We start from the raw sequence: 21,181 nt of genomic DNA, 5'->3' as shown, positions 1-21,181 counted from the left end.
AGTCTTGTTGCCCAGGCTGGAGTGCGATGACGCAATCTCGGCTCACTGCAACCTCTGCCTCCAGGTTCAAGCGATTCTCCTGCCTCAGTCTTCCAAGCACCTGGGATCACAGGCATGCACCACCACACCTGGTTAATTTTGTATTTTTAGTAGAGACTGGGTTTCTCCATGTTGGTCAGGCTGATCTCGAACTCCCGACCTCAGGCGATCCACCTGCCTCGGCCTCCCAAAATGCTGAGATTATAGGCATGAGTCACTGCGCCCAGGCCTACCTGCACTACTTTTAAAAATGGAATTTGGCCGGGTGCGGTGGCTCAAGCCTGTAATCCCAGCACTTTGGGAGGCCGAGACGGGCGGATCGCGAGGTCAGGAGATCGAGACCATCCTGGCTAACATGGTGAAACCCCGTCTCTACTAAAAAATACAAAAAAAACTAGCCGGGCGAGGTGGCGGGCGCCTGTAGTCCCAGCTACTCGGGAGGCTGAGGCAGGAGACATGGCAGACAGTTTATCAGCACTCAAACAGTGCCTGGAACATAGGCAAGTACTCAATATACACATTTGTTAGATAAATGAGTATCTCTGGTAACTCACTCTTAAGTATACTGCTAGCATTTAGTCCAAGACATTCTTCCTCATATTAAGGAAGTAGCATCTTACTTTTGTAATAATATTACATTTTACCAAGCAAAAGCTAACTTATCAAATTATCTTTTAGCAATTAATGGGACATTCACATAGTTACTTACTTTCCTGCTGATGTTATATATATTAATAGATTGCCTGTGTTAGAGCATCCTTCCATTCCTATGATCAATCTTCTTTGGTCATGCTGGATTCTTATTTTTTAATATGCTATGCATTAAATATGATTTGCTAGTGTTTTACTTGAAATTTTTATATTGACATTCAAAAGTGAGATTGGTCGATGCTTGTGATTTTCTTGCTCCTTCTTCTTAGAATTTTTAATATATGAAATAACAAGCTTTCTATGCTCTGGAACAAGTGATATTATTTCTTCCTTAAAAGGCTAAAAATACTCAGTTAAGCTTTCTAGTCTTATTCTATTTAAGATGAAATTACTTTTTTTTTTTTGAGACGTAGTTTCGTTCTTGTTGCCCAGGCTGGAGTGCAATAGCGTGATCTCAGCTCACCGCAACCTCCACCTCCCAGGTTCAAGTAATTCTCCTGCCTCAGCCTCCTGAGTAGCTGGGATTACAGGTACGTGCCACCACACCCAGCTAAGTGTGTATTTTTAGTAGAGATGGGGTTTCTCCATGTTGGTCAGGCTGGTCTCGAACGCCTAACTTCAGGTGACCCGCCGCCTCGGCCTCCCAGAGTGCTGGGATTACAGGCGTGAGCCAGTGTGCCCAGTCAATTGATAAGTTTAACGCTTTCTTCCATGTTTACTGTTCTATGTGGGTATTTTATCTTGAATGAATTTTGAAAATGTGCATTTTTTTCAAAACATTATGCTTCACTGAGATTTTCAAGTGGTTTCAAAATATTTTAAGCATATCATCTGCTCATTTCTTAAACTTTTTAATGTTCTTTTTCTTTAAACTATATTTTCTACACACTTCTCTGATTTTTCCAAGAACCAGATCTTGAATTTCTAAAACTTTTATCTTAGTTGTCTTTTTCAATGTATTTTTCAACAAAGTTTGAGATAAAACAGCATCAGATATTCTTAAGCTATGTCATTTCACTTTTCTTCTTTTTTTCCTTCCTCGTGCTACCTAGTCTAAGATCATTTCACTTTTCTTCTATTTGTTGGCCTGTCCCTTGCACTTCACTTCATTTTCTTCTCCCAAGTAACCCAATCTACTTTGAGACTTTTTCTGAGTTCCCCCAAAAATGTCAATATATAGCTATCTTTTTTTTTTTTTTAAGAGTTGGAATCTCACTCTGTTGCTCAGGCTGGAGACTGGTGGCAGGTTTTCAGCGCACTGCAACCTCCGCCTCCCAGGTTCAAGTGATTCTCCTGCCTCAGCCTCCTGAGCAACTGGAACTACAGGCGCCCACCACCAGACCTGGCTCATTTTTGTATTTTTAGTAGAGACAGGGTTTCACCACGTTAGCCAGGCTGATCTTGAACTCCTTACCTCAAGTGATCCAGCCGCCTCAGCCTCCCAAAGTGCTGAGATTAAAGGCGTGGGCCACTGCACCCGGCCAGCTATGCATTTTATTTTATTTTATTTTATTTTATTTTATTTTATTTTATTTTTGAGACGGAGTCTTGCACTGTCACCCAGGCTGAGTGCAGTGGCACGATCTTGGCTCACTGCAAGCTCTGCCTCCCGGGTTCATGCCATTCTTCTACCTCAGCCTCCTGGTTAGCCTGGACTACAGGCACCCGCCACCTTGCCCGGCTAATTTTTTGTATTTTTTAGTAGAGATGGGGTTTCACCGTGTTAGCCAGGATGTAGAGATGGGGTTTCGCCGTGTTAGCCAGGCTGGTCTCGATCTCCTGACCTCGTGATCCATCCACCTTGGCCTCCCAAAGTGCTGGGATTACAGGCGTGAATGCCCGGTCCAGCTATGCATTTTAAAGCAAGACAGTTTTGTGCTACCTGTTCAGGCACAGGTCAGTGAAGTAACAACACAGTAAAATGTTTTCAGCTTTAATAGGGATTTTTAAAATGAGTTAAGGAAGTTATGAGTTAAGGAATTATGAAAGTTAGATACTCCATTTTCTTGGAATCCTCTACCCCTGTAAAAAGGAGGGCTGATACAAAATATCACCCTGCCCTACTGAAATCTTGAAGTCCTATGTCTGACGTTCATCCATTATTCACAAAATAAAATCCTTTATGTTGTAAATAATCAATTATATAGTTGTTTCAGTGCTAGTCCTGCTTAAGAATGCTTTCTGCCTGGTCTGCCTTCCAAAGGGCACACAAGCTCAAAAAGGGGATGGAGTGCAAAATGTTACATTAGTCACATGAAAGTTATTAATAACACAAAATATTTTCATCAACATAAGCTACAAATTTGTGTTAAAATTTTCAATTTTTATTTTTTTTGAGACGGAGTCTTGCTCTGTCGCTCAGGCTGGAGTGCAGTGGCGCGATCTCGGCTCACTGCAAGCTCCGCCTCCCGGGTTCATGCCATTCTCCTGCCTCAGCCTCCCGAGTAGCTGGGACTACATGCGCCCACCACCGCACCCGGCTAATTTTTTTGTATTTTTAGTAGAGACGGGGTTTCACTGTGTTAGCCAGGATGGTCTCGATCTCCTGACCTCGTGATCCACCCGCCTAGGCCTCCCAAAGTGCTGGGATTAAAGGTGTGAGCCACCGCGCCCGGCCTAAAATTTAAGCTAGATGGATATTTCATCTGAGTGTTATGAAAAGCAACTGAAAAATACTTAGATCCTTCCTTTCAAAACGGAATTTTATAATCTTACAAGATGATGACAATTACATTTACCAACAATGAACAATGAACCACTTTAAAAGAATGCTATTTGTCCTTAAATAATAAAATCTTCTTTATGTTTTTAAGGTCTCCTGAATCACACATTTAAGTATCCTACTAGCGGTTAATGATTATCAAGTTAGTAAAGAGTCACTAACTACAAGTAAGCAGAAACAACAAGAATGCAGAAACACACAAACACTTTTATTATCGACAGGGAAAGAAGAAATTCTTATGCGGTTTTATCTCCTAATCAATTGACTTTTTAAAACAAATGTCTAGCTCTCTTTTTCTCTTTAAAATCTAAAGAAGTTGACTGTTGAAAGCTATTTAATTTTATCTCTGTGCTCAAAAATGCCTGGAAAAAAATGAATGTGAAAGAACACTGTTATGGTTCAATTAAAGAATACAAAGGATTTCATAGGAAACACTAAAGCAGAAGATGATTCCTAAAAAATGAAATATAATAAACAAAAGTCTGGGGTCATTTACTCCGAAATCGACAACCAAATGCCCTGTCGACTTTTCCACAATGCTGCTGTTTCCAACACAACAGCGCCACCAAGTGGTGCAACATACTAACAGATTTCACTAAAACATTCTCTCACAGTTCCAAATTGAGTGAAGGAAGAGGTCCAATCAGAAAATTTCTTACAAAAAGTCCAGCAAACTCTCCTAAAAGCTAGATCCGGAAAAGCTGTTCAAGAATTAAGCGCAGCACTTCACCTCTGAAGAGTATTCTGTTTACATTAATCTAAAGAGCCAACACTTGGCTAAAACAATACCAAGTGCATCTATACTTTAAACACAAGGAAAGAAGAGATTCTTAACGTACTTCCCATGATACTGACTTTAAATTTTGGCTTAGGTGAGGGGCCTTCTGGGGTGCTGGAAATGTCATATATCTTGATCTGAGTGATGGACACATATGTATACTTTAGATAGAAACAACTCAGGAAGAATAACTAGTGGATGCTGGGTTTAATGCCTAGGTGAAGGGATGATCTGTGCAGCAAACCACCACGGTACATGTTTACCTATGTAACAAACCTGCACATCCTGCACATGTACTCCTGAACTTAAACTTTAAAAGTTTAAGAAAAAAAAGATATAAACACTTAATGTGAAATCTCAATTACTTGTGTGTATAGCTATGTTATAAATTACCTATAAAATAAAATGCAAATATCTAAGGGGATTTCTACATCTTAGTGGAGTCCAAATGAATGGGCTAAGAGAGGCTGGGCACAGAGGCTCCCAGTACTTTGGGAGGCCAAGGTGGGTGGATCATTTGAGGTCAGGAGTTTATGATCAGCCTGGCCAACATGGTGAAACCCTGTCTCTACTAAAAAAAAAAAAAAAAAATACAAAAATTAGCCAGGAGTGGTGGTACATGCCTGTAGTCCCAGCTACCTGGGGGGCTGAGGCAGGAGAATCTCTTAAGCCCAGGAGGTAGAGGTTGCAGTGAGCCAAGACCACACCACTGCACTCTAGCCTGGGTGATAAAGCAAGACTCTGTCTCAAAAAAAAAAAAAAAAGACTAAAGGATATAATGATAGGTTTTTGAGATTTTTTTCATCATTATTTAATGAAGGAAGAATGCAACTGAAAGTTAAAACACTGCTTCAGATCAAACCTTTAAGAACTGTAAAGATGAACTACATCAAACTTTAAAAACTGTGCTGCAGGCCGGGCACGGTGGCTCAAGCCTGTAACCCCAGCACTTTGGGAGGCCGAGACGGGCGGATCACGAGGTCAGAAGATCGAGACCATCCTGGCTAATACGGTGAAACCCCGTCTCTACTAAAAAATACAAAAAACTAGCCGGGCGAGGTGGCAGGCGCCTGTAGTCCCAGCTACTCGGGAGGCTGAGGCAGGAGAATGGCGTAAACCCCGGGGGGCGGAGCTTGCAGTGAGCTGAGATCTGGCCGCTGCACTCCAGCCTGGGTGACAGAGCGAGACTCCGTCTCAAAAAAAAAAAAAACAAAAACAAAAAACTGTGCTGCAAATTATACTACCAAGCAAGTGAAAAGACAACTCTGAAGATGGGAGAAAATACTTCCAAATTACATACTGATAAGAGATGTGTACCCAGAATACATAAAGAACTTTTACAGCTTATTCATACGAGGACAAATACAGTTTTCAAGGGGCAACGGCTGTGAATAGATACTCTTCCAAAGAAGATATGCAAATAGCCACTAAGCACATGAAAAGATGCTCAACGTCATATGTCATTAGGGAAATATAGTCGTCCCTAGGTATCCGTAAGGGACTGGTTCCAGGAACTGCTACCCCCACCCAAAAGATACCAAATTACTTATAATGCCTAACACAATGTAAATATGTAAATGCTATATAAATAGTTGTTATGCTGTGTTTATTTTTTAAATTTTCTTAGAGACAGAGTCTCACTCTGTCACCCAGGCTAGAGTGCAGTGGTGAGATCAGAGCGCACAAACTTCAAATTCCTGGACTCAACTGATCCTCCCACTTTAGCCTCCCAAGTAGATGGGACTACAGGCACATGCCACTATGCCTGGCTTATTTTATTTTTTATAGAGGATGGGGTCTCACTATGTTGTCTAGGCTGATCTCAAACTCCTGGCTTCAAGCCATCCTCCTGCCTTGGTCTCCAAAAGTGTTGGTCTTACAGGAGGGAGGAAAGAGCATGCCACAGAGGACGAGCATCTGACTAAAGGAGGCCCAAACAGGCTGGGTGGGTATGGGTGCAGGACTAGGCCAGGATGCCAAAAGGTGATAGTATTTCCTTGCCCCTCTCCCAAAGTGTTCCAGCCTGCCCCAAATGCCAAAGACGCGAAGTAACTTGCTACCTCTAATACCATTTCACTGTCTACCCAGGAGAATATTCCAGCCTGCTTACTCTACACTCAACTCTCTTTACTCCCCTTATCTCCCCGCTTGAGGGCTATCAGTCATCACTATCACTCAAAGGATAGAGAAAGCTGTGGGAATATATGGGTTCTGGAAGAATCAGAAATGGGATGACAGGGAATTGATTGGCACTTGATTATCATCTTTCTACTCCACGCTCCCTAGGGATCAAGCCGTCCCCCTCAGGGATAAGCCAAATCCTGCAGGTAGGGTAGAAATCTACCTGGGAGAGAAGGACAAAAGAAGACCTTCAAAATTAAAGGCTTTTCTGATCAATAAAAACATACAGCCAACCAGGAAATGTCAACCTGGTCCAAGTCCCTCCCTATTACCTCATTTTACAGATCTGTAAACAGAGGCCTTGGCTTTCCAAATCCCACAGTAATGAACTTTAAAAAGATTGAGACAGTTTTATTTAAACACTGGAAAGACTATACAGAGTACTATTAACATGAGAAATGATTATAGATTTTGATACAATTCAATTGATTAAAATCTATATAAAATACAAAAATGTGCCAGGCATGGTGGCACATGCCTATAATACTAGCTACTCAGGAGGCAGAAGCAGGAGGATCACTTGAGGCCAGGAGTTCAAGAGCAGCCTGGGCAACATAGCAAGACCCTGTCTCTTGAAAAATAAATAAATAGAAATGTAAAGAGTAACAGTCAAAGCTAGGTATAAATTACATCCTTCACAAGACTGTCCTCTACCAGCCAAATCATGAGTATTTCTTTTATTGTTTTCAACAAAATAACTTACTAGAGGAATATTATTAACACAAGTCTACTGACTGAAAACAAATCCCTGTGAGTACTTCTGTAGTAAGGGCCACAATGTTACCCCAATGCTTCACATGCTTCCCTACATTTTCTAAATGCTCTTGCTGTCCTCGACAATAGGCTAAGAATACAAATGACATGGCACTTCTTGTCCAAAGTATCTAGGACTAAGCTGAGTTCACACGCTTGCCTCCCATGCCATGGCCACCTAGAAGCCATGCTAGTGATGTAGATGAAAGTAGTCTGGATCCTTGAGTCACCTCCTGAAAGGGTACTCTAGGGAGCCCACCAAACCCAGAGGACTTCAAGAACCTCAGATTTCAGGTTTGTAACATCCCTAGCCTATCCTGGCTTATCTGCCTTCTCAGGAAAAGTAACGGCCCACACCAATAAAGCTGAAAATAGTTTCTCAGTTATAGGAAGCTAGAATGATATTAATGTAAGAAAACATGAACTTCAAAAAAAAAGTCTGGGCCGGGCGCGGTGGCCCAAGCCTGTAATCCCAGCACTTTGGGAGGCCGAGACGGGTGGATCACAAGGTCAGGAGATCGAGACCATCCTGGCTAACACGGTGAAACCCCGTCTCTACTAAAAATATAAAAAACTAGGCGGGCGAGGTGGCGGCACCTGTAGTCCCAGCTACTCGGGAGGCTGAGGCAGGAGAATGGCGTAAACCCGAGAGGCGGAGCTTGCAGTGAGCTGAGATCCGGCCACTGCACTCCAGCCTGGGTGACAGAGCGAGACTCCGTCTCAAAAAAAAAAAAAAAAAAAAAAAAAAAAAGTCTGACTGAAGCCACCCAATCTGTCCAGATTTGCTTCAAGGTAAATTACAGCAGGATAAGCAAGTGAAAAGAAAAGGGAAAGCTGGCCCAAACAGGGCAGATCTTCACATATGCAATCAACATGTTTCTTTCAATGACAAACACATATTGTTTCTCTATAGTTTGACCACTTATCCTCAAGTTCTATCTTTCAGTGATAAACCCATATTCCTGACATACAACAAAAGCTTAGCATCTGGAAAGGCAGGGCAAAGACTGAGCAAAAGCTCCAGGAGGAAATGCAACGCCCATGCAGAACAGGGAAATGGCCCCCAAAGCAACCAGCATCAGAAACCACAGCAAAAATCTGTCCTTAAAAAGGAAACCTGTTGGCCGGGTGCGGTGGCTCACGCCTGTAATCTCAGCACTTTGGGAGGCCAAGGCGGGTGGATCACCAGGTCAGGAGATCGAGACCATCCTGGCTAACATGGTGAAACCCCGTCTCTACTAAAAATACAAAAAAATTAACTGGGCGTGGTGGCGGGCACCTGTAGTGTCAGCTGCTCGGGAGGCTGAGGCAGGAGAATAGCGTGAACCCAGGACGCAGAGCTTGCAGGGAGCCAACATGGGGCCACTGCACTCCAGCCTGGGTGACAGAGCGAGACTCCGTCTCAACAAAAAAAAAAAAAAAAGAAAGAAACCTGTTAATAACAAAGCTGAGCAAATCTAACTCATGATATGTAATAAAAAGAGGGTAGGTACAGCATCAATGCAAAGGTACTGTCAATTTTTTTAAATTAAAAAAATTAGAAAGAAAAGAACAAACTCCTCAAAACCTACCAAACAAAATTCTCCAGAAACATACTGCCATGAAATATATGAAAATTCTGGCCTGTTTTCCACGTGTTTTTTAAAAAATTGAATGAACTGAAACAAGAAATGAGAAAAAGAGTAGTAGAGGGAAAAGACTTTGCAGAATGCCGAGTAAGAAAAAGACGACACTGAAAAAAGTGATAGGTAAGAATAAAATAGCCAGAAAACAAGCAAAGCACAGTTACGCATCACTGGGGTACCTAAAAAAGAAAGCCAAAACAAGAGAACAGAACTAGTATTTAAATATATTTGAGGAAAAATAAAATAAAATAAAATTCCCTGAATTTTTCAATATGAAAATGGAAACGGCATGAAGAAGGAACCAGAAGGATCAACACCAAGAACGATCTATCCTAGGAAAGTTACTGGATTTACTTGATTAATTAGAGAAAAAATTACTTGGGCAGTCATTTAAATGACCAAGTCAATTTTAAGAGAGGAAAAAAAAAAGGCCAGCTGGCCTAGATTTCAACACAGTAATGGCAAATGTCAAATGACTACTGAGTGACACCTACACGATATTTAGGGTTAAAAGGTATGAGCTGTGGATCCTCCACTATAACCAGTCAAGCAGCCATTCAAGTAACATAGCCCCAATTCTGAACATAGAGAAATTCAAGGCATATTTTTTCCCCAACAACACTTTTTGAGAAAACTATTAGAAATGAACTTCAGGCCAGGCACTGTCGCTCACACCTGTAATCCCAGCACTTTGGGAGGCTGAGGTGGGCGGATCACCTGAGGTCAGGGGTTCGAGACCAGCCTGGCCAACATAATGAAACCCTGTCTCGGCCGGGCGCGGTGGCTCAAGCCTGTAATCCCAGCACTTTGGGAGGCCAAGACGGGCGGATCACAAGGTCAGGAGATCGAGACCACCCTGGCTAATATGGTGAAACCCCGTCTCTACTAAAGAATACAAAAAACTAGCCGGGCGACGAGGCGGGCGCCTGTAGTCTCAGCTACTCGGGAGGCTGAGGCAGGAGAATGGTGTGAACCTGGGAGGTGGAGCTTGCAGTGAGCTGAGATCCGGCCACCGCACTCCAGCCTGGGCGACAGAGCAAGACTCCGTCTCAAAAAAAAAAAGAAACCCTGTCTCTACTAAAAATACAAAAATTATCTGGGCGTGGTGGCGGGCGCCCGTAATCCCAGCTACTCAGGAGGCTGAGGCAGGAGAATCGCTTGAACTGGAGGTAAAGGTTGCAGTGCGCCAAGATCACGCCACTGCACTCCAGCATGGGCAACAGAGCAAAACTCAGTCTCAAAAAAAAAAAAAACAACGAAAATCAACTTTAGCAAATAAAGGCGTTACAGCAAGAAATTTTAATATAAATGTTTTATTCCCTATCAGGATATGTCATCAACATAAAAATAAGTGAGGGGGGCTGGAAAAGCAGACAGGAAGTCAGGTGTGCTGCTTCCCTACTTGTAATGCTGAAAGTTAAATATCACTCAAATACAAGAATAAGTACATTTAAGAGTAAAAAGGAAAATACTAAGGAAGAAAACATTATTAACTAATATCAGATGAGTGACTAAAGAGAGTAAGAAAAGAAGACACCACAAACTAATTTTACCAATGCTCATGGTAGAAAACAAGAGACTGTCTAAATAATCACTAAGCAAACTCACCATCATAAAGTACTAAAATAATAATGCAAACCTTCCTAAAAACAAGAAGCACACACTCATGCACGCACACTAAATTAAAAATATAAAAGACCACACAATGAAAGTCTTTTAGGAATTAAACCAAAAAGGAAAATATTACAGAACTCAAGCCAATCATAAATAGCCTAAATTACTTTCATTAAAAGAAACGTATTTTCAGAATATGTCTGAGAGTAAAATTCAATTCAATTGTACATAAAAGAGACTCAACTAAAATAAAATGATTCTGAAAGGCGGAATATAAAATAAAGGGCACAGGTATACCAAACAAAACGCAAATAAAAAGAAAGCAGCGGTCAGGTGCGGTGGCTCACATTTGTAATCCCAGCACTTTGGGAGACCAAAGCAAGTGAATCACTTGCGGTCAGGAGTTCAAGACCAGCCTGGTGAACATGGTGAAACCCCGTTTCTACTAAAAATACAAAAAAATTACCCGAGCGTGGTGGTGCACGCATGAAACCCCAGTTACATGGAGGCTTAGGTGCGAGAATCACTTGGACCCAGGAAGTGGAGGTTGCAGTGAACAGAGATCACACCACTGCACTCCAGCTTGGGTGACAGAGTGAGACTCCACCTCAAAAAAAAAAAAAAGGCAGCAATCATAATCATTAATATCAGATGAGTCGGAATTCAGGCCAAAAGGCATTAAATAAGACCAAGAAGAACAATTTATAATGATAAAAAAAGTATGTAATTAACAATTAAGTTTTATATATACAACAAATAACACAACAGTAATATACAGAAAGCTGGAATCATAGTAGCTATTAGGAGAAAGGCAACACATCAGGAGTCACAGTCTTGACTCCACCTCTCAGGCCATGACCTCTGGTCAAATGGCCAAAAATGTAAGAAAACAGATCTGAATCATTATTTAATCATGTAAACCTGATCAATACGTTGACTGACTACATAATTAGAGACAAAGTAAACTTTATTTTATTTTATTTTTTTTTGGAGACGGAGTCTCGCTCTGTGGCCCAGGCTGGAGTGCAGTGGCCGGATCTCAGCTCACTGCAAGCTCCGCCTCCCGGGTTCCCGCCATTCTCCTGCCTCAGCCTCCCGAGTAGCTGGGACTACAGGCGCCCGCCGCCTCGCCCGGCTAGTTTTTTGTACTTTTTTTTTAGTAGAGACGGGGTTTCACCATGTTAGCCAGGATGGTCTCGATCTCCTGACCTCGTGATCCGCCCGCCTGGGCCTCCCAAAGTGCTGGGATTACAGGCTTGAGCCACCGCGCCCGGCCTAGACAAAGTAAACTTTAAAACTTCCAAAAAAAAAAAAAATAGACAGTATTCTCTAATCAAAATGCAATAAAAATATAAATTATTGACAAAGCCACAAAACGGAAGAAAAGCCCCTCTACTTGGAAATTTTGAAACTCGTTGGGTCACAAAGGAAATAAAACTAAAATTAGCACATGTTAGAACTAACAGATGGCCGGGAACAGTGGCTCAAGCTTGTAATCCCTGCACTTTGGGAAGCCAAAGCAGGAGGAGCTGCTTGAGCCCAGGAGTTCAAGACTAGCCTGGTCAATATAATAAGATCCTGACTCTACCAAAAAAAATAATAATAATAATAATTTAATGTAAAAATTAGCCAGATATGGTGGTTCATGCCTGTGGTTCCGGCTACTTGGGAGGCTAATGTGAGAGGATTGTTTGAGCCTGGGAGGTTGAGGCTGCAGTGAGCCGTGATCTCACCACTGCACTCCAGTCTAGGCAACACAGCAAAACCCTGTCTCTAAAAAAAGAACCAAGAGACATGGCTTAAACTATGCTCAATGGACAACTCATATGCGAAGTGCCAGAAAATAAACAAAATAAATGGAAGAAACCCAAAAGAAGAAATTAATAAAGAACAAAACCAAAAATAACAGTAAGAAAATCATTACAGAGAATAAATAATAAATCTAAAAGCTGAGTTTTTTTGGTAGGAAAAAACTAGGTAAACCACTAGCTAACATAATCATGAGGAGAAAAGAGGAAGTACAAATTCAAACATGGCACTGTTTGTAATGGCAAGACTGGAAAGTCTGAAACGGTTAAATATAGTACATTCATCAAAAGAAACACAGCAACTTTAAAATAACGAACAAGGGAAATCTTTATGTCTTGAGATGAAAAGATATGTATCAGTTACACACTGTGTTAAAAACAGGGAATAAGAATCTATAATTGTATTTTCTTGTATATGCAAAAGAATCTTTGGGAGAATATATAAGCATCAACATACTGATTTCCTACTGAAAGGAGTGGAAACTGGGCAGATGGGAAGGCAAGAATAAGGATACTTTTCATCATATAACGTTTTCTACTTCTGGATTTTGAGCTATGGGGCTGTATCACTTATTATTTAAAACTGCATATGACCAAGATTAATTCATCAAATATTTTAAGGTTGGACTATATGCCAAACACTATACTTGGTGTTGGAGATGCAGAAAATGAAAAGATGGAGTCCTCTTTCCTAAAGAGTGATAGTTTCAAGCCTGGCAGAGAGACAGGAAGCAAATCAACATGAAGTGCTTTAAAGAACATCTCTATCTACACAAAGGAAAAAAGGAAAGCTCTTCATAGAGGATAGCTCTTGTTAAAGACTTAAAGGTGAGTCAAAGATTTCCAGTGGAAAAATAAAGGACATCCCAGATAAAAGCAGAAAGCAGCGGCAAAGGCATGGGAGTAGAGAGAGCAAACGGTATTCGAGAAACCATTACAGATCAAGATTCTGCAGGAGGAAGAATGGCTAGAATTAAGACTGAAGAAGCTGAAAACCAGCTAGCTAAGAAAGGGCATTACATATCATGTTGCCTAATTTTATCACCTTTTATATGACAGGTATTGCGCTATGTGCTGGGTATAAAGCAGTAAACATGGCCTCCTTCCTGCAGTTTACAGTCTAGAGGACAATGTCAAAAAATTTAAGAAAGAGGTTTGGCTGGGCACGGTGGCTCACACATGTAATCCCAGCACTTTCGGAGGCCAAGGCGGGCGGATCACAAAGTCAGGAGTTTAAGATCAGCCTGGCCAACAGAGTGAAACCCCATCTCTACTAAAAGTACAAAAATTAGCCGGGCATGGTGGCGGGAGCCCATAGTCCCAGCTACTTGGGAGGCTGAGGGAGCAGAATCGCTTGAACCCTGGAGTCAGAGGTTGCAGTGAGCTGAGATTGCATCTCTGCACTCCAGCCTGGGCGACAAGCGAGACTCTGTATCAACAACAACAAAAAAAAGAGGTTTACCAAGAGTTTCCAAGAGTTTGATGCCATGACCTTTCCTATCTCTGTCTCTCTGCACATACTGTGTTGCCTCTGTCAGCAATGCTCTCCCTACATTCCCAATCCCCACCCATCCCTTATCTAGTCCATTCTTCTCAGGCCTCAGATTAAATGACCCTTGTTCCAGGCAGTCGTCTCTGACTCCTCAGACTCAATCAGTCAGTTCCACTTGGCTCTATGCTTCAAAGCATGCTGCCCTTCTTCTTGACAACGGCACTTAGAATTACTCCTGTGTTTGCCTCTCCAAACTGTAAGCTGTATGAATACAAGAACTAAGATGATCTTGTTCACCCCTGTACTGTATCTCCAGCATGGATCACAATACACAGCAGATGCTTAATGAATTATTTAATGAATGATTAAATTTTAGAATAATATAACAATCTTTCCTGATTATCAGGCTGATTATAATATACTTAATTGTATTTATATACCGCAAGGATATAAGACTATGAGATCTATTCCTCATGGCTCTAGAATACTTGCATCTTTTTTTAATACTTATGATAAACTGTCACTTCATTCCACCCATTTTTTGAGATGGAATCTCGCGCTGTTGCCGAGGCTGGAGTGCAATAGCATGATCTTGGCTCACTGCAACCTCTGTCTCCTGGGTTCAACCGGTTCTCCTGCCATGGCCTCATGAGAAGCTGAGTACGGGCATGCACCACCACACCCTGCTAATTTTGTATTTTAGTAGAGATGGGGTTTCACCATGTTGGTCAGGCAGGTCTTGAACTCCTGACCTCAGGTGATCCACCAGCCTCAGCCTCCCAAAGTGCTGGGATTACAGGCCTGAGCCACCATGCCTGGCCTGAAGTACGTAATTTTACATTATAAAAATATTCATCCATATGACTTCTTCAATTACATAATTCTTAATTATCTACTCACTACATTAACACATTCCCTCTCCCTTGCCCCACTAAAATGAATTAATAATGCTAACAGGAGATTAAAAACTGATATGAAAGAAAAAAGGCAAGTAGTGATTTGGTTTCACTGAGAAATCTTACCATTATCAAGAGATCATGGGCCTCCATCAATGAATGAACCTCATTAAAATTCTGCTGAAGAAACCTTCAATGAAATATCTCAGAATCCTTATCTTGTGGGGAGAGTATCTGTCTTAGCTACATCATATGTAATCATTTTAATAGTTAATAAAATTATTTAATTATTTATTGTTGAATAAACAGAAATAGATCTCCTCCAGGATTCTAAGGTCAACAGTCTATGAGTGGTCCTGAAATGTTCAGGTAAAGTAGAAATTTTAATTTAGTGTAATATAATGCATCAGAATTATCTAAAAGCATTGTGCAACTGAGTATGTGTCTTGAATTACTAGCAACATAATCATTAGTGTGATTTCCAACTCTATCCAATGAGTCTCTAGGCAGGCTATCATATCTCTAAACTATTATAATTACCTAAATAACTTGAAATTTTTCATTTAAACATATATCTAAGAACTAGATATATCACATTAGCCTGATCTTTGCACAAACTAAAAACTCTCCAAAAAAATTATGTTCCATTTATTGCTTTTTCTTCAGAGGCAAAAATGCAAAACAAGTGCTTCTAGCAATTCTTATTCTTCTTAAGCTACTCTTAAATATTTTCTCTTAAAATAATGAGATATCAGAAGAAATATCCCCATCAGAGCTAACAAGCAGTGAAAAAAAATTAATGGGAAACAAGTTCTAAAAAATACGCTAATAATGCTAATGACCTACAGAGTGAGTAAAATCAAAAGCAGTATTTTTAAAGAGATAGGAATTTTGATCTTACAACCAGCACTACAGAGTAAAAACACTAATAAATTTCTCTTTTATAACACTTACCTTTGTCTAGGAACTATGAAGAGTGCCCGTACCAACTTCTTCCTGTTTGCCTTTGTGTTCATGTTCATGCAAAAATCCATTGCTGCCTATTGGGAAAAAGCAAACTTTTTCTTTAAAAACCTCTATTTAGTTACAGAAAGCAGAAATCCTGCCTACTATGATATTTTTATTTGCTGTTAAACATTTCAAAATGGTTTTAAGAAACTAGTATTGTTAGTATCAGGAAAGTTTCCTGATAGAGCTCAAAAGTAGCAAGAATAGTTACCAAGAGCCAAGAAAATTACTAACGCTAATAAGGATAACCAAAAAGCAGTAAAGGTGAATGAGGAAAGAGAAAGAGACAGGCACAAATTATACCCAAGAAGATGTAAGAATAACAAGTGTGCCCCCACATTCACTAAAAAAGTTCAGTGTTGACAGTCAGATTTGGTAATGTTAGGGTTTAGAAAACAATACCCCAAAATATGGCTCTTTGGATGCTGAGTACTTCATTCGAACTAAGAAAATTGGAAAGCCTGATAAGTGGCCTCAGCCAAGGTCTCTGACCATCCCTTGTTTCTCTTCCCAAGCAGAGGAAATGGCACTCTCTCTCTCCAAGATACCTTAACTGACAGAGGAGAATCCTTCCAAAAGAAACTCAACTGTCTTCAATCCCCTGTCTAAAATTTCATAAAACAGGGAATTTATCTAGATGACCATCACCACTTGGACAGACTCTTTTCTGAGACAAGGTCTCACTCTGTCGCCCAGGCTGGGGTGCAGTGGCGCAATCATGGCTCACTACAGCCTTGCTCTCCTAGGCTCAAGTGATCCTCCTGCCTCAGCTCCCGGCCAAGTAGCTGAGACTATAGGCATATGTACTTAAGGTTGAAACATAATAAACATCGCTCCTTGGCTGGGCACGGTGGCTCACGCCTGTAATTCTAGCACTCTGGAAGGCCGAGGCAGGCAGATCACCTGAGGTCAGGAGTTCGAGACCAGCCTGGCCAACATAGCAAAACCCCATGTCTACTAAAAATACAAAAAATTAGCTGGGCGTGGTGGCAGGCACCTGTAGTCCCAGCTACTCGGGAGGCTGAGGCAGGAGAATGGTGTGAACCCAGGAGGCAGAGCTTGCAGTGAGCTGAGATCACACCACTATACTCTAGCCTAGGCGACAGGGCAAGACTCCACCTCAAAAAAAAAAAAAAAATACAAAAATTAGCTGGGCGTGGTGGTATACACCTGTAGTCCCAGCTACTCAGGAGGCTGAGGCAGAATAATTGCTTGAACCTGGGAGACAGAGGTTGCAGTGAGCCAAGATCATGCCACTGCACTTCAGCCTGGGCAACAGAGCAAGACTCCATCTCAAAAAAAAAAAAAAAAAAAAACCAAAAAAACCTCATTTTTATGGACTCAACAAGGAGACTCTTAAGTGAAAGTGGCACTGTTTTTTAAATCACAAATGCATGGTGAAAGTATAATGGTACTGGTATAATTTGGTACCACTACCTTGAATCATGATAAAATGCTAGTAGCTCTACCCACCATCACTTTTGCAAATGTCAAAACAGTAAAAAAGAAAGAAAAAAAAATCGGCCTGGTGTGGTGGCTCATGCCTATAATCTGAGCACTTTGGGAGGCAAAGGCAGGAGGATCACAAGGTCAGGAATTCGAGACCAGCCTGGCCAATATAATGAAACCCCGTCTCTACTAAAAATACAAAAATATTAGCAGGGCACGGTGGCGCATGCCTGTAATCCCAGCTACTCGGGAAGCTGAGGCAGGAGACTTGCTTGAACCTGGGAGGTTGAGGTTGCAGTGAGCTGAGACACACCACTGCACTCCAGTCTAGGCGACACAGTGAGACTCCATCTCAAAAAAAAACAACCAACCAAACAAAAAAACCCTCATTTTTATGGACTTAACAAGGAGACTCTTAAGTGAAAGTGGCACTGTTTTTTTATTTTTTTTTAATTTTTTTTGGAGACAGAGTCTCGCTCTGTCACCCAGGCTGGAGTGCAGTGGCCGGATCTCAGCTCACTGCAAGCTCTGCCTCCCAGGTTTATGCCATTCTCCTGCCTCAGCCTCCCAAGTAGCTGGGACTACAGGCGCCTGCCACCTCGCCCGGCTAGTTTTTTGTATTTTCTTTTTTTTTAGTAGAGACGGGGTTTCACTGTGTTAGCCAGGATGGTCTCAATCTCCTGACCTCGTGATCCGCCCGTCTCGGCCTCCCAAAGTGCTGGGATTACAGGCTTGAGCCACCGCACCTAGCCGGCACTGTTTTTTTTAATCGCAAATACATGGTGAAAGTATAATGGTACTGGTATAATTTGGTACCACTACCTTGAATCATGATAAAATGCTAGTAGCTCTACCCACCATCACTTTTGCAAATGTCAAAACATTAAAAAAGAAAGAAAAAAAAATCGGCCTGGTGCGATGGCTCATGCCTGTAATCTGAGCACTTTGGGAGGCAAAGGTAGGCGGATCACAAGGTCAGGAATTCGAGACCAGCCTGGCCAATATAATGAAACCCCGTCTCTACTAAAAATACAAAAATATTAGCCGGGCACGGTGGCGCATGCCTGTAATCCCAGCTACTCGGGAAGCTGAGGCAGGAGACTTGCTTGAACCTGGGAGGTTGAGGTTGCAGTGAGCCGAGATCACACCACTGCACTCCAGCCTAGGCAACACAGTGAGACTCCATCTCAAAAAAAAAATCTTAGTATTATCATCAAAAGAATTTTTGACCTCACAGAACCCCAGGAAGTGCCTCAAAGCCAGTAAAAATCCAGAAACCATACTTTTAGCACCTTTGATATAAAACAATATTTTCCAAATTCTGGGATCCATATATGAACAGGACAAGATGCTATAGCCAATTCTATACCCAAACAGAGCATCTACGAATTACATCCAATTTTGTCTGCTATGCGGAATTCCCATCTAAGACTTCATTTGAAGAAATGGTGGACTTTATAGCTCAAATAGTCCAAAAACCATAGACATTCCTTATCAGAGGACTCCTACAAGGTGCATGTGCTTGAATAAAGTTACACAGAGATACCAATACCTTGTCTATCAGATCTCGGTTGACACAGTTGGGCAACTGCTGTAGGAAAGCATCTACTATGAGCTTGAGATGAGATCCAGTGCTGGCTTCCTCATCTTCTTGTTCTAATGTAAAATTAGTTTTTAAATAGGTTAAAAAAATACACAGAGAACACAGAATAAAAATATCCAATGATTAATTATTTGGAAAATAGATAATCTAGACCAGTTTTTGTGCCCAGGAAAACATTAGTCATTTTTTAGAATATTATCCTAGAAAGTTTAGGTAACTCTAGAATCGTAACATCAAGTCACTACAGTCTTTCAGGTATCAACTATAAAAAGTCAAACTTTTTGCATTAGGCACAAAAACTTGGTCAGAAAAAGCATGCAGTGTTATGGTAAATATTATTTGTATCTGCCCGGCATCCCTTCCCCTATGTTCTTCAATTAACAGCACTCCCAGGCCGGGCGTGGTGGCTCAAGCCTGTAATCCCAGCACTTTGGGAGGCCGAGACGGGTGGATCACGAGGTCAGGAGATCGAGACCATCCTGGCTAACACGGTGAAACCCCGTCTCTACTAAAAAATACAAAAACTAGCCGGGCGCGTTGGCGGGCGCCTGTAGTCCCAGCTACTTGGGAGGCTGAGGCAGGAGAATGGCGGGAACCCGGGAGGCGGAGCTTGCAGTGAGCTGAGATCCGGCCACTGCACTCCAGCCTGGGCGACAGAGCGAGACTCCGTCTCAAAAAAAAAAAAAACAAAAAAAACCCAGCACTCCCAATTCTTGCCTTTGAAGCACTAAGCCTCCCTATTCCATGTGATTCTAAGGAGGGTGGCTGGTTTACATAGAGAAAGAATCTGCAGTAAGATAGGGTTAAGCCAACAAAGAGAAAAGCAATACTGACAGAAGGTATCCTTCTAATAAAGAATCTTGGTCAGATGTGATGGCTCATGCCTATAATGCCAGGGCTTTGAGAGGCTGAGGCAGGAGGATCACTTGAGGCCAGGAGTCCAAGACTAGCCTGGGCAACACAGCAAGACCCTGTCTCTAAAAAATATAAAATAAAAATAAAAATAAAATAAGCTGGGTGTCCCAGCTACTTGGGAGGTTGATGCAGGAGGATGACTTGAACTTGAAGAGTTTGAGGCTTCAGTCAATTACGACCATGCCATGGCACTCCAGCCTGGGCAAGAGTGAAATCCTGTCCCCAAAAAATAAATAAAAGAATCCTAGCTAATCAACTCAAAGCTCGATAGGAATTATTTAGGGAATAAATATAATATTTGTATTACTGAATACAAAACACAACTCAATTATAAACACAGATAAAATGAATAGATGAACTGATAAGCTAGTCATATTCCCACCCAGTAATAATTTCAGAATAACTTTCAAATACATTTATGTTGTTTGTAAAGATTATGTCATATAATTAAATCAATCAGGAGAATGCTATCAAGTTATCAGAAAAGTATTAAGTATCGTTATTCCATCACAGAAGGGGTAGCGAGAAAAATTTACTTTGAGATATTTAGGGCCAGGTACAGTGGCTCATGCCTGTAATCCCAGCAGTTTGGGAGCCAAGGTGGGTGGATCACCTGAGGTCAGCAGTTCGAGACAAGCCTGGCCAACATGGTGAAACCCCATCTCTACTAAAAAATACAAAAATTGGCTGGGCAAGGTGGCAGGCAGCTGTAATCCCAGCTACTCGGGAGGCTGAAGCAGGAGAATTGCTTGAACCCAGGAGGCAGAAGTTGCAGTGAGCCAAGATCGTACCATCGCACTCCAGCCTGGAGGACAAGAGTGAGACTTCGTCTCAAAAAAAAAAAAAAAACAAAAAAGATATTTAGAACTAAGTTATTTAAAATTTAGATGATCATTAAAGCTTGTAGACATATAATACTGGGTATGTAGTGTCCTGTTATAAATCGAATTCCAAAAACAGTGATGGACTGAAAACAACAGAAAAACAAGGGATTAAAAAATACAGAATTAATTGTATTCTTAGGCAAGAGCTCTGTGTGTAAAAACCAATTAAAAATGAAAGTTGGTAAAATAGTTCTTTACCTTGTTCATCAAGAAGTTTCTTTGTAAGATCTTCAGCTTCATCTCCACCCTCTAATTCTAAGGTGTCATCATTAATTTCTAGATTCTCCAACTCAAGTTCCAAATCATCGGGACTTGATACCTCCTTATTATCCTTAGATTCTTTTGCCTCTGTTGAAAAACAAACAAGTATACCTAAATTCAAAGTCATATTAAAATCCTGCTACACAAAAGTAGATAAAGACTCACAAAATCTGCATCACTTCTTTTAAAACCTGCATGTATAACTGGCAACTGAAGTTAATATATTTAGATTTTATAAAATACATTATGCTCGGCTGGGCATGGTGGCTCACCCCTGTAATCCCAGCACTTTGGGAGGCCCAGGAGGGAGGATCACCTGAGGTCAGGAGTTTGAGACCAGCTTGACCAATATGGTGAAACCTTATCTCTACTGAAAATATAAAAATTAACTGGGCACGGTGGTGCATGCCTGTAACCCCAGCTACTCAGGAGGCTGAGGCAGGAGAATCGCCTGAACCCAGGAGTTGGAGATTGCAGTGAGCCGAGATAACACCATCGCACT

At 41.4% G+C, this 21,181-nt stretch overlaps 1 protein-coding gene across 2 annotated transcripts in view; it reads right to left on the bottom strand.

Moving 5' to 3' along the window:
• UPF2 (UPF2 regulator of nonsense mediated mRNA decay) overlaps positions 1-21,181 on the bottom strand; it is a 132,526-nt gene that overhangs the window by 70,148 nt on the left and 41,197 nt on the right. For both annotated transcript variants that reach the window (XM_033209834.1, XM_033209833.1), the window contains exons 6-8: positions 20,617-20,766; positions 18,569-18,672; positions 15,514-15,599 (exon numbers count right to left, since the gene is read on the bottom strand). In XM_033209834.1, coding sequence (XP_033065725.1) covers positions 15,514-15,599; positions 18,569-18,672; positions 20,617-20,766 — 340 coding nt within the window. The remainder of the gene's footprint in view (positions 1-15,513; positions 15,600-18,568; positions 18,673-20,616; positions 20,767-21,181) is intronic.

This window comes from Trachypithecus francoisi, unplaced genomic scaffold (assembly GCF_009764315.1).
Source record: "Trachypithecus francoisi isolate TF-2019V2 unplaced genomic scaffold, Tfra_2.0 Lachesis_group9, whole genome shotgun sequence".
NCBI lineage: Eukaryota > Metazoa > Chordata > Mammalia > Primates > Cercopithecidae > Trachypithecus > Trachypithecus francoisi.
This window is presented reverse-complemented; position numbering and strand designations above follow the sequence as displayed.